The following is a 14,307-nucleotide window of genomic DNA, read 5'->3' as shown; positions in this document are numbered from 1 at the left end:
CCCACTGAGCCACCCAGGCACCCCATAAGATTTTATTTTTAAGTAATCTCTATAGCCCATATGGGTGGGGCTCAAATTCACAATCTCAAGATGAAGAGTCTCATGCTCCACCAACTCAGCCAGCCAGGCATCCCTGTAGTTCTTTAAATCTTAAAGGTTTTGGGGTTTTTTCCCCCTCCTTGAATGTGGCGCAGTTACTTGGAATCAGTTTTATCCTTTTAAGTCTTGCTCTTAAGTTTTGTCAGGAAAGGTCCAGAATAGCCTTTAGTCTAAAGCTATTTCTCCCCTCTCCACCCCAAAGCCAACCCCACCGAGGTAATATCTTGCAGATGAATCTGTTCAATGCTCCATATATTAAAAGATCTCTTTATTTTGACTGAAACACAAGTTATTTCCAGTCTTGTATAGATTCTGAAGAATTTTTCATCACTTCTTTCTCCTTTCCTGCTATACTTTTCCCCAGCCTTGGACAATTTCCTTTCTGGATTTTGTTCTCTTGCTTTAAGAAGTATTACATTTTATTTTAGCAGGTAATTAAGTTACTTAGGAATCACTTTGACTCTCTCAAATCTTACATTTAAGCTTTGTTAAAGTTGGTATACATTAGCTTTTAACCCATTGCTAATGTAGACCTCCAACTAAGGTGTGACCTTCTGAGGTTTCACATTCAACAAGGTCTTTCCACTCTGGCTGGTTGGACTTCAAATACCTCTGGGCACTTTGTGAATTATTCCACTTATATTATATATTATGTATTAATGTACATTATTATACATTATATTATACAACTCTGTTTTTCCAGTTTTTTTCACTTCATGTGGTACACATGTACCTATGTCCATGTAATTATAAGCTAATAAACCTTTCATTTAAAAAGGCATATCTGTATATCTTCAGGTATGCAAGGGAGACAAGAAACTGGGGGAACTATACCTGACCCTAAACTAGTCTTTTGGAGAAGGCAATTTCATGGGTTGGATGGTGGCAACCTTCCAGAGGAAACGAAAGCCAGCTGAGTTTGTTGAGACTATTGCAAAAAGAAAGGGAAAAAAAAAAAAACACATAGAGAGCTGGCCTAGACCTCAAAATGTATCCTTAGGACTAATCAAATGAAAAAAAAAAAAATCCACCCGAGGTCTCTCAGTATCAATTGTAGACAATTTCAAGATGAGTGGCTCTGAGACCTATGGTATAATGATGGGACATCATTCTTCATGGAAAAATAGGAGCTAGAAACACAGCCTTGACCTCATTATAATAAATTTAACAAAAAAACCTGATATCCCATATGCAAACAGTTGATGCTTTTTTTTTTTTTCAGTTTAATGCTTTGCAGATTAACCACAGACTAAGAACTTTCTTTGGCATTTCTTCCCCAAATGCACAATCTACTGGGCTTTTCTTAACCAATATAAGCTAATATAATATAACCAATATAATTACTGCAGAACGTTATCAAAAGATATCAAGCCAGGAACTGGCTTAGGGTATTCAAGTGAGAGGATTCAGCTAAGTGGCAACCCAAATACAAACAAAGGACACCAGCCTAGGATACACTAAGCATTTAGAACAGGGCCTTCATGACTGATAATCAAGGTAGATTAACCTTCATCTGCAGTTATTGATATTAATGATCCACTGTGAGCAAGATGATCACTAGAGTGCATTCTAATTGTGAAATATTATTCCATCTTATCTATCAAACATAACTGATGGCTTATCACTACACATGTTCCAGATGACACTGTGTCTTCTCCTACTAAAAATAAATATTTCAACTGCTGTCATCATCCAAAGGTGCCACCACTTTTATTTGTTTTACCAGATCATAAGATGATACTGGCCCATTACCCTTGACCTAGTCAAACCTCTACAAAAGACTTAATGATGCTATTTAGGATGCATTTCCTTGCTGCTTTGTGCAGGTGGCTTTCGCATTGTTGCATAGACAGTAATAGGAACATCAGTTATTGTCAGGCAATGACTTCCAGGGCATCTTCGGAGTTGCCTGAATAAAAGAGCAAATGACATGTGGTTAGATACTAAAAAAGGAGATTTTTTTTCAGGGCAGCAAAGTTTGAGTACATATCAAGTGTTTTAAATCATTTTGAAATCTCTGAATGTCACAATAGAATTATAACACAGTGGCACTGATGAGCCAGACATTTTAGACTCAGGTTACAAAAAGATTGTGGTTGTTGCCATACTTTTAGTCACAGGAAGTTCATAAAGATAAAATAACCCTCTAGATGATAATCTGAAAGGTATGCAGTGATTGCTAAAGGGCAAAAAAGAGCGGAGATGGGTGGTGGGGAGTGCATAGTTGTAAACAGTGATAATACTATGGCAATTTATGCACACATGTACCTTAAAATCACTTCAATTGAGTGATTTAAAAACTAGAGTATTTGTGGAAAAATATAAAACTGAACATACTATTTAATATACTATTCAAATGTTAACTGAACCTCAGGTTAAAAGAATCCTTAAATGACATCTAGTCTAAAAATACATCCCGTGCTTGAATTTCTGTTCCAACATTCCCACCAGATAATCACCTCAGACATTTTTAAAGACAAGGGCTTAGTACTTCCCAAAATAGCCTACTGCATCCTTGAATAACTCTGATTTTTAAAGTAACTGCCTTATTAGGTTCAAATCTGTGTTGTGTTCTAAAAATTTCCAAGCCGTGAAAAAAATCTAACAACGTAGTATTTGATGTTTTGCAATGGTAAACAGCAGAAAAGTGGAAGAAATCCTATTCATTATCGTTTTCTTCAATTTGCAGAAATGATTTTGTTTTATAAAACATTCACACTTTGTATCACCATCTTTCGGCTAAAAGTCAAATCAAAGCCAAAGTGATACTAAATCTGAGGTTGGGGTCTTCTCATTTGTAGATGTCTGCGTAACATATAATAGCACTAAAGCTACTTGTTTAAATTAATGTTATCTTCTTGTAACTATCAACAACAACAATCTAGCTAAAAATTTACCAAAAAAAGAATTGGTCTATTATTGGACTTATAGAGGTGCCAAAAACAGACTGTGCTAAGAAACCCTGGAATCTGTTAATACTGACTTCATAATAGCAATGTTTGTTAATATAAATTTAATGGTCCTGGACTTTTTTCTTGTTAATATTGGACATCAACTAAAGCTTATGTTGGTAACAGTCATGACGCATTTCCTTAGGCATCAGGATGAGAAGACCTTACCTAGTTGGTGACATCTCTTTCCCATTACAGGCAGCACTGGAGCTCAGCCCAGATTCTAGCCCAATTGAAGAATCTCCTCCTTCCACTGGAAACCTCCTTGGCTGGGTCCCAAACCGAAAAGGCATAATTCACCGAAAACCTAGATAGAAAGTTAAAATAATGGCGTGGGGCTAAGCTGTCTTTAAAAAATTCATTGGAGTCTTTAGTGTTATTGTTTTCTTTTTTTAAATTTTTTTATTATTATTTATTTATGATAGTCACAGAGAGAGAGAGAGAGAGGCAGAGACACAGGCAGAGGGAGAAGCAGGCTCCATGCACCGGGAGCCCGATGTGGGATTCGATCCCGGGTCTCCAGGATCGCGCCCTGGGCCAAAGGCAGGGGCCGAACCGCTGCACCATCGAAATGACATTTTAAAATACCTATACCAGTATGTAAATGCTATATTACACACAACTCCCCCTTACACACAATTTGAAGTCTAGCGACAAATATAAAACAGCCATTAGATGGCAGAAGTAAACTGTGCCCTATAGTTAACATTACTGAAATCTATTTCTGCTGTGTGTGGGGGGGGGGGGGGGGGGGAAGCCAGTTTATTTGAAATGGGTGTTGAAATCAATAAGCCTGAGCCCCTACTTCCACTCCCCATTGCCTCTCTGCCAAGCCCTTCTCTTCCTTTGAAGCATAGCCAAGCCTCACATCCTCCAGGAATGATCATTCATTTCCCCACCTCTCTCTATTCACAGCTTATTAGTTAAGAAAGGGCCTTGGGAAAGTGGGACTGACCAAATAATCCTAAACAAGGTACTTAACCGAGAATGTTTCTCAAGGATAAATCAGGAATAAGAGTATCTCCTTCCAGGGTAATAGTGAGGATTAAATAAGGTGATACACGTAAAATGCAGTGCCTAACACATAGTTATGCTCAATCAATGTTAACTATTATTACCTAGCAGATGCTACTGGGCATTAGTAAATATATGTACACAAACACACACATAATGTACATGTGAGATAGCCGGTAAGTATGATGCACGTACACAAACACACAATTTTTAAAATAAGCTCTTTATGGCCTACTATTGCCTCTACTTGGAGCTCTTCCCCACCCCACTGCTCCCCACCACTTACTTGCTGGGACTAACTCATTAAGTCTGAATTTACATTTCACTTTCTCAGAGAAGCCTTCCATAACCGCTCCGTTACATAAGGTTTCATGGAACTCTCTGTTTCTGATTGTAACAGTTATTACTCTAATTCAGGATTTCTCAGCTGTGACACCATGCACATTTGGAGCCAGATAGTTTTTTGTTGGAGAAAGAAGAAGTTGGCCTGTGCTTTGTCGGATATTTTGCATCATCAAGGCCTCCACCTACTATATGCTAATAGCACTTCACCCCAAAGTCGTGACAATCAAAAATGTCTCCAGACATTGCCAAATGTTCCCTGGTGGAAAAGGGGAAGAAACCACCCTCTGTTGAGAACCACCGCTGTAATTGTAAATGTTTCTGCTTAATCATTGCCCCCACCTCCCCCATTTCATGCCTGTCTTTGTCACCACTGACTGAATCCTTAATACCTAGAACAGTGGCTGGCACACAGTAATTAATAACTATTTTGTATAAATGTACATGTGTTCAACAAAAGAAAGGAAAAATAAAATGTCTTATAACTGTTTTTTTATGCCTAGAACAGTACTCTATGCCTAATAAGTAAGTGTTTATTGCAGTAATAAAACTGAATTATTAAAGTTTAGGAATCTGAATATCATATATAATGGTTTTTATAGACTATGGGTTTCCTTTATCAAGGAAAAAAGTGGCATGCTCAATGACAAGTTAGTTAAAACTACCGTAAAATCTATGGTTTAGTATAACTATCTAATTTATATAAGTATTAAGTTTTGGCTAATTTGACCAAGGATATGTAAACTTACCAAAATAGGCTGAGTCTGATTCCTGTAGAGGTGAATAAATCAACTGCTTCTACTGACCTTCCATAGAAAGCTGGAGTTGCCAACGGAATGATCATCAAATGTTCCAGTGACACCCAGAAATTATTACATCAGAAGATTCTTTCACATAGTTTCCTACCTGCTAAAGAATAAAATGTCATAATTCATAGCTCCAGCAGCAAGCTGAAACTCAGCAAAAAAATTGTCTCTAAAGGTTGACATTGTCACTGCCTTATTCTCCAATGATATGAAATTAATTATTCTCCAATGATATGAAATATTTTAATCTATGAATGAATGTACTTATATTCTAAAGCTACAGTCTAATCTGTACAAAATCACAAGATTCTTTCCACTTTATACCCCATTTTCCTCATTATCTTTATCTTCCAGTTTTTCCCTTAACTATTAATACAAACTAATCCAATCTAACTATGTCCTCATCCCACACCAAAGGCTTCAAACTGCACCTTTACAGATTTCTCTACGGCTCTTCCTATGTGAGATTCTTTACATCTGATGCCTGGACTACCACTTCTATTTCCTCAAGAACCTTGAAATCCCCAAATGACAGAAATAAGGACAATTGAGAAAATAAGAATACATCTTGTACTGTCTCTGTTCTGTTTCCTGGACCCTGAGGCTCTCCTCTGTTTGTACCATCTTTGCCAAAGGAATGATGATCAAGTGTCCCAGCAACACCCTGAAATTATGACATCAGAACTCTATCACATAGGTTCCTATCTGCTCAAGAATAAAGTGTCTCAATTCACAGCCTCAGCAACAAGATGAAACTTCTCTTCTGAACTGCCCTCTCCCAACTTCTGTAGCAAGAGCTTACCTTACTGAATGTAACACTAAAGTATAACCCTTAAGCCAGAACATTGCTCTTCAGCTAATCTTTTCTCATTTTTCTTTTTTTTCTTTCCTTGCCATCGTCAATTTCTTTTCAATTTTCATAGTTGATGACAAAATATTACATGACATTAAGCATTTTTTTTCATTTAATGGAAACCTTTTTTACTACCCACATTTTCTGCTAAGTTCCCACTATTTCATTTTCATATGATTTACAGCATAGGAAATTGACATTCTACGTAATTAAGTTGATGTTAGACAAAATCTTACCTCTACTTTTTCTTACTAGGGAGCTATGTGTGAATAGTTGATCACAATTTTAGCCTAGAGAAACCATTTAACTGACTGTGTCACAGTCAGACAAACTGAAATACTTGCTAGCCATTGTTAGCTAATGTATCATTAGGACCTAAACATTTGAGCCTTAGGATGGCAAAAACTTTTAATAGTTTACATTTTCTAGTGGAGGTCGCAGAGGGAACATGATGGGTTTTGACATGAGAATTAGGTTTGAATTGTAACACCATGTTAACTCTGAGGCTTTGAGCAAATCGCTAAAAGTTTGCCTGAAAAAAAATGGTATGAATTTCTACACCATAGAGTTGTTTTCAGGAATCAGAAAATCTAACATGTAATAAAGCTGATGTCTGAGATACAAAAAATTCCATCAGCGCACATTCTCTTTGTGCATAATTCTTTTTTTTAATTCTTTTTAATTTTTATTTATGATAGTCACACAGAGAGAGAGAGAGAGAGAGAGAGAGGCAGAGACACAGGCAGAGGGAGAAGCAGGCTCCATGCACCGGGAGCCCGACGTGGGATTCGATCCCGGGTCTCCAGGATCGCGCCCTGGGCCAAAGGCAGGCGCCACACCGCTGCGCCACCCAGGGATCCCATCTTTGTGCATAATTCTTGAAATCAGTGTGTTGAAGCATTGATTTCACTTTTTAATCATTGATATATCTTTTAAGATTTTATTTATTTATTCATGAGAGACACAGAGAGAGAGGGAGGGAGAGGCAGAGACACAGGCAGAGGGAGAAGCAGGCTCCCTGCAGGGAGCCCAACGTGGGACTCGATCCCGGGATCTGGGATCATGGCCTGGGCCAAAGGCAGATGCTCAACCACTGAGCCACCCAGGCATCCCTAATCACTGATATATTTTTAAACTACAAAATGAAGTATCTTCATGTGAAATATTCATAAATTCCTCAAACGTACTATTATTTTTAATTCGTTATTTGGCACCAATACTCTCTCTTAATCCTCATAAACCTCAGAGTAATGATAATCTTTCAATCCTCAGACTATTGGTTCATGAGATGCGGAAAAGGAATAATGCTTGAACTTGTCATATCTTAAGAAAAATGATCTATTACTAGGAATAATTCATTCACACAACAAATACTTGCTAAGAATCCACCATCAGCCAGGCATATGTTAAGTACTGAAGATAAAATATTGAGCAAAGCACACACAGTGTCTATTCTAGTAGAGTTTACAGGTTAGGGTAGTGTATATGCTAGACTAGGGTATCAAACCTAAGTCTAACGAATTAGATCCTAAGTCTAGACATTAACTAGGTGAAAATAGGTAGGAAGTAAAAACACTGAGACCATTGAGGATGGGGCAAACAGAGGAAACAGCAGGTGCAAACATCATTTGCCAGTAGAGAAGACAACAAAAAATATGAAAGGCCAGCATAACTATAGCAGAGGAAATAAAAAAGAAATAAGATCAGAGAAATAAGTAGAGGCTAACCCAAGCAGGAACATGAATGCAAGTTAAAGATTTTAACCTATGAGCAAAGGAGCTCACAAAAGAATTTTAATCTTTCAGGAAACATGTTAGGTTTCATTGATTTTTCTCTGTTAACTTTGTTTTCTGTTTGATTTCTTCTCCAACCTTTAGTATCTCCTTTTTCTGTTTACTTTGTGTTTAATTTGCTTTTCTCTTCCTAATATCTTTAAACGGAGGCCTAGATCATTGATTTGAGACTTCCCTTCTTGATATAAATATTTAATTCTATAAATTTCCATCAAAGCACAACTTTAGATTCATCCCACAAACTTTGAAATGCTGTATTTTCACTACCTTCAGGTAAAAATTTCCCTCTTGGTTACTTCTTTGACCTATGAGTTATTCAGGACTGTTATTTAGGACTATTTTGTTTTCAAATATCTGGAAATGTTCTAGCCAGTTCTCTTTTACTGATTTCTTAAGATTCAATTTTTGGCACAGACCATTCTTTGTACGAGTATAATCCTTTCATATTTATTGAGACGTGTCTTGGCAAGTGTTCCTTCTACTCTTGAAAAGAGTATGGATTCAGCTGTTATTGAGTGAAGTCTTCTATCATTGGAATTACTTGGCTGAGAGAGTTGTTCAAGTCTTCTGCATTCTTCGTGATTTTCTGTATTCTTCTTCAATTATTGAAATAAGGATCTTGAAACCTCCAAGTATAATTATGAACGTATCTATCTCTCCTTTCTGTTCTACCAGTTTTTGCTTCATATATTTTGAATCTCTGATACTAGGTACATTTTAAATACCCAGGAGGCTTATGTCCTCCTGATGAATTAACAACTTTATTCTTAAAAACTCTCCTTTTTTATCTCTAGTAATATCCTATGCTCTGAAATCTACTTTGTCTGAAATTTATATAGTTACCTTCTATTCATTAATGTTAGTATAATGTGGCTTTTTTCCCCCCGTCTTTTTACTTTTAACCTATTTGGTCTTTATATTTAAGGTGGTTTTCTTATAAAGAGTATATAGTTGAATCTTGCTTTTTCTCATCTACTCTGATGATCTCTGAATTTAATTAGCATGTTTCAATTGTCTCCATTTCATGCGATAGATATAACTGAATTTGTGTGTCCTCTTGCTATTTGTATTCTATTTGTGCTATCTGTTCTTTGTTCCCTTTTTTTTTTTTTTTGGTCTGTTCTTTGGAAACAATTGAGTATATTTTATGAATATAAAATCTATTATTTTAGGGTTTATAAGTACACATTTTTAACCTGTTTGCCTTAAATAACATTACGCCGCTTCGCCTACACTAAAACCCTACATTAAAAGAAACTCGCGCTAAAAGAATCATTCCCCCTCCCACCCTGTAGTATTTTGTCATGTTTAACTTCTACATATAAGTCCCACAACACATGATAAGTTTCTCTTCAAGCAACTGTTTTAAAAGAACTTTTTTTTAAAAAGTTAAATCTTTTATACTTACCCACATATTTGTCACTTTCAGTGTTCTTGATCCCCTTCAGTAGGTCCAGATTTCCCTCCAACAGCATTTTCCTTTTATCTGAATGAAGATTTTCATTTAACAGCTCTGTCTACTAGCAATAAATTCATCCCATTTCAGTATGTTTTTACTCCACCTCCATTTTTGAACAGTATTTTTGCTGAGTACAGAATCCTAAATCAACAGCTTTGTTTTGTGGGGCTTAAAGATTTTTGCTCCACTTTTCTGACTTGCATTGTTTTCTAAGTCTGATTTATTCTTTGTTCCTCTACATACAGTGTGTCTTTTTTTTTTTTTCTTCTGGGTGCTTTTAATTTTTTTCCTAGGCACTGGTATTGGTTATAATGTGCTTGGTGCAATTTTACTTCTGTTTCCTGTGTCTAAAGTTTCATTGAACATCTTGGGTCTGTGGGCTCATAGTTTTTATCACATGTGAAAACCTTTCAGATATTCTCTAAGTGTGTTTTTGTTTCCTTCTTCTGGAACTCCAGTTAGTGTATATAAAGCTATTTGAAGTCGTCCCACAGCTCACCAATCCTTTTTTATTCTGTTTTGGTTCTATTTTAGATAGTTTCTACTGTTAAATCTTTAAGTTCATTACTCTTTTCATTTGTAAGGTCTAATCTGCTCTTAATTCCATCCAGTGTATTTTTCACCTTAGACATTGCATTTTTTTAAAATCTCTAATGTTTGATTTGGGTCTTTTACATTTGTCTCTTAATATTTTCATGCTTCCTTCTGCCTTCTTGAATATATGGAGCATGTTTATGTTATTTTAATGTCCTCATCTTCTAATTCTTTCATTTGTGTCATTCCTTGCTTTGTTTTTACTGATTCTTTTTAACCTCATGTGGAGTGTTTTCTACATCTTCCAATCTTGCAATTTTTCACTTGACTTGGCACATTGTGGATTTTACGTTGTTGAATGCTAGATTTTATTTTTAGTCTTCTAAACCCTTAAAAGTTTTGATCTGGGACACAGTTATTTGGAAATAGCTTGGCCCTTTGAAGACTAGATGAGGAGAGCCTTTTATCTATGGCTAATTTCTCTCCACCACTGAGGCAATACCCTTACTGTACTCAACACCCCCCGATATTACAGGGCTCTTCCACTAAAGATACTGGGAATATAAGCTAGTTCCAGCCCGTGTGAACCCCCCTAAATTGTTATGCGTGCTTCTTCCCAGTGGTCATTCCTCAGTCTCGGGTAGTTTCCCCATATGTATATATTGCTACTCAGTAAGGCTCAGAGAAATTCCCTGAAGATCTCCAGAGCTTTCTCTATACTCACTCCTCTCTCTGGCACTCTGCTCTGAAGATCCTAGCTGCCTTGGTCCCCAGAACTTTCAATTCTGTCTCTCCAACTCAGGATGGCAGTCGGGCTGTGTGTGAGCTGTGTTCACCAGAAAGAAGTTACCAGGTCTCGTCCATACTCAAGGAGAGAGAATGCTGTATTCTGATACCATGTCTAAGAATGCTTATAATGTACTTATAGATGCTATTCATCAAATATTTCTGGCTTTCTGCCTTCTAGAAATTGCAATTCCTGGCCCCCTAAGATTACTCAGAGCCCATGTGACTAGTTTTAGCCAGTGAATTAACAAAAGCCATCAACTACAGTGCAAGATCCTCTTGTCTTTCCCTCTGTCACAAAAGCCAAGAATGTACCAAATAGTGGTAGTTCAGCAACCTGGGTGCCAGAGTGAGGTAAACGTAAAGCACAACTGCCGATACCCCCCAAAAGACATGGATCGTATGCAAAAATATAAACTTTTACTGCTTTACATCACTGAAATTCAGGGGTTAGTTGTTACACAACTTTGTAAAATTTATCATGACTTATACAGACTTGGGTCTAGACTTGAGCACTGCCATAACAAAAATCTAAAATATAAGTCACTAGCATAGTGATGAGGCAGCAGGTAACAAGGAAACTGTTACCAGAAGCTGGAAGGATAATTATTTATGTGGTTAGTGGCAAATATACTGGGAAAACTCTCTGCAAAACTCTTGGGATAACCTAGAAGACAGATGATTCGCTAATGAACTTGAATTCTAGGGGAAGAGGTTAGAAGACAATTTTGGCAACACATTGGTTGCTATGGTTGTGTTTGTCAAGTTACATGAAAGAGAGATGGGCTCAGAAATGCAGTGTGCCAACAGGAACAAAAATGGATAGAGCCCCCACAATTTCTAATTATATTCAAGTGACAACTTGGGAAGTCAAAGGAGTATCATTTTCTTGGAACACATTTTATTCCCCCTCAGAACTCTGTAATATATTTTCAATGTCTTCCAGTACTGGCTGTGCTATGGATGAGTCTAACAAACCCTAATTGTTTTTTACTCCACCATTTCCCCAGCCCGCTGCTGCCGCCTTTGTTTCTTGCCTGGGTACCCACAGAATTCTTTTATTCTGAAAATTGAGTGACTTAACCAGGATATATCCTAGTGCTGACTGTCCTACAGAAATCTTTCCAGGGAACATGGTAGATCGCTTTCTTTTTTCAATTGAAGTATAATTAACATACAATGTTGTATTAGTTTCAGATGTACAATATGATCCAACATTCTCTGCATTACTCAGTATTCATCATGATAAGCATTCTCTTCTTAATACCCTTCCTATAATTCTTAATCTTGTATCCTTTTCATCTAGAGATTTTTTTCTTTCCTTGGTATTTTTTAATACCAGTAGGGACATTTCTTCTTCCATTTGCTCTGTTCTCTATTTCAGGGGCACTTATTAATCTCCTGTCGAACCATCTTTGTCTCTTTCATCTATATTCTCTTCTAAGAGCTTTAATACCTCTAGTCGTTGCCTCGGTATTCTCTAGGATTACCTCGAGCCTCTCGTCCACATCAGTAACTTGATTTTCGGCTCTCTAGTCTGTCTCTTCGTGCTTCTAATTCTTCATTTCTAAAACCAATTCTTCTACTTACAGCTATAGCACAAAAGGTAAGTTCTATTTTTGTTCACTGTGTTTGTATCAGAGGAGGTATATCACAACCCCACTAGAGCTTTGTATAACCCTCCGGGATGGCCTGGGTTCTCCCTAGTTTTCTGAGTTTTTGAAAGGTCTTAACTGAGGTCTCAGTGCATCTAATTAGGAGTTTATTCAGCTCCAGCATATGCTCAAATATAAGACTGCAATGTGGACTCCTGGAAAATATAACTCTAAAGCGTTTTTTCTGCTTCTACTGGGGTCTTAGAATGGCTGGTATATAAGGCTCTGCCTGGGTCATAAAGCACAATTGCCTCTTGGTCTGCTTCTCTCCAGTCTGAAGCTATTAATGAGACTTGATAGGACTTTTTCAATTTAACCTGTCCTGGGGTACAACCTGTGCGGAATAATGCCTTGCATGCACCTAAGCACTGAATGGGAGAGAGACCTCTGCAGAGGCCAGAACACCAGATGAGCTGACACCCTGACTCGCTGGCGCAGACCTACTAACACCACTGCCTTATACACTGGATCAAACATGGCAAGTTTTGGAAGCCCCAGGCTTTGGGACTTCAGCATCAAAACCCAAAGTGAAGTGTTGGGGGTTTCAGACTACACACTTCCACCACTGACCCCATGCTCACTAATAAGCACTTAAGAGTAAAATCTCACAGCTGCAAAGCATTGCTGATTAAAAATTGCCCATCACAAAAGAGAGAAGCACTAAAGTTAAAAACATCCAAATGGAGGACCCCTGGAGGGCTCAGTGGTTGTGCACCTGCCTTCGGCCCAGGGCGTGACCCCGGGGTCCCAGGATCGAGTCCCATGTCGGGCTCCCTGCGTGGAGCCTGCTTCTCCCTCTGCCTGTGTCTCTGCCTCTGTGTGTCTCATGAATAAACAAAATCTTAAAAAAAAAAAAATAAAAATCCAAATGGAAACGTGGGGAAGCCTATAAGCACCATAAACCACCCATTGCAACTGCAAACTTTACCACTGAGCAAAGAAGCACAGTGACAACTACTACGGGCAGAGGAATAAGGTGCTTCTGATCAATCTGATCAATCCGATATCATAGTTACCGTCACTGCACACTAATTGTGCACGTACTTTGACTTTTCCTGGTTTTAATGCAGGTGGCTTCCCGGGATCTTTGTTGGGGCCTCAGAATTTTGTGGAGATCACTAATTTCAGCAAAGAAGGGCTGGGGTTCTTAACTGAAATCTGCTCTACGCTGATTGATTAAGGAATTCAGAGAATTTTTCGACCACTTGACCATTTGAGGTTGCTTGGTAACTTTCAGGAGCGTCTGAAATATATATATATATTTTTTAATATATGTTTATGTATTTATATATGTAAGTATATGTGTATGTATATATTATGTATGTATGTGTTTATATATTTTATATATGCATATATTTGTTTATATTTATATATGTAAATATATGTACATGTATATATTTATATATTTATATATATGCATATATATTTATATATTTGTTATATTTGTTATATTTATTTATATTTATATATAATATATTTATATATTTATATTTATATTTATTTATATATTGTATATATTTATATATTTATATTTTTATGTATTTGTATATTATATTTTTATATATTTTTATTTATATTATATATTTATATATTTATGTATTATATATTTTTTATATTTTTATATTATATACATTTATATATAAAGACATGTCCCAAAGCCACCGTTCGCTGCTCCAAGACGCGGCCTGCCGGATGCTCGCCCCAAGCACAGCGTCCCGAGGACTCTCCTTAAACGGCACCAGCCCCAGCGCTCAGGACGCTCGGACTCTGAACACGAACCAAGCCTCCGACAGCCCGTGCGCGCTTTTAAAGACACACGGCTCAAAGACCCCACTCCACAGCCTCGTTACCCGCCAGTTACCCCGGCCTCCGGAGCTTGCCGAAGCTCGAAGATGTTGGCGGAAGCCGCAGGTCCCATGGGGCGGAGGACGCGTCGCTATGGGAACGGCGGGACGCGACTGCCCATGCGCGGCCTTCTCGACGGAAGGCGTTAAGGGCCGACGCCGGAGAAGGGC

General features: G+C 37.6%; 1 protein-coding gene across 6 annotated transcripts; it reads right to left on the bottom strand.

Moving 5' to 3' along the window:
• Window positions 1–350: 350 nt before the first annotated feature.
• Window positions 351–14,303, bottom strand: FAM229B (family with sequence similarity 229 member B). 6 transcript variants are annotated; one of them, XM_072739241.1, is made up of 5 exons: window positions 14,154–14,303; window positions 9,267–9,344; window positions 5,213–5,315; window positions 3,219–3,357; window positions 351–2,008 (listed from the first exon to the last, which is right to left on the bottom strand). In XM_072739241.1, the coding sequence occupies exons 4-5, from the start codon at window positions 3,341–3,343 to the stop codon at window positions 1,891–1,893; spliced, it is 243 nt and encodes an 80-aa protein (XP_072595342.1). In that variant the 5' UTR covers window positions 3,344–3,357; window positions 5,213–5,315; window positions 9,267–9,344; window positions 14,154–14,303; the 3' UTR covers window positions 351–1,890. The 6 variants fall into 6 exon arrangements, with proteins under 6 accessions (XP_072595342.1, XP_025861608.1, XP_025861610.1 ...); XM_026005823.2 differs by having other exon boundaries at window positions 5,156–5,315; window positions 14,154–14,300; XM_026005825.2 differs by having other exon boundaries at window positions 5,156–5,312; window positions 14,154–14,300.
• Between the last annotated feature and the right edge of the window lie 4 nt (window positions 14,304–14,307).

Source organism: Vulpes vulpes, chromosome 1, assembly GCF_048418805.1.
Source record: "Vulpes vulpes isolate BD-2025 chromosome 1, VulVul3, whole genome shotgun sequence".
Taxonomy (NCBI): domain Eukaryota; kingdom Metazoa; phylum Chordata; class Mammalia; order Carnivora; family Canidae; genus Vulpes; species Vulpes vulpes.
This window is presented reverse-complemented; position numbering and strand designations above follow the sequence as displayed.

Coding starts and splice junctions, on each gene's coding strand:
- FAM229B (XM_072739241.1), bottom strand. CDS start 3,343: ATGCCTTTTCGGTTTGGGACCCAGCCAAGGAGGTTTCCAGTGGAAGGA. Junction 2,009..3,218: donor AAAGAGATGTCACCAACTAG/GTAAGGTCTTCT, acceptor TCTTTTATTCAG/GCAACTCCGAAGATGCCCTG.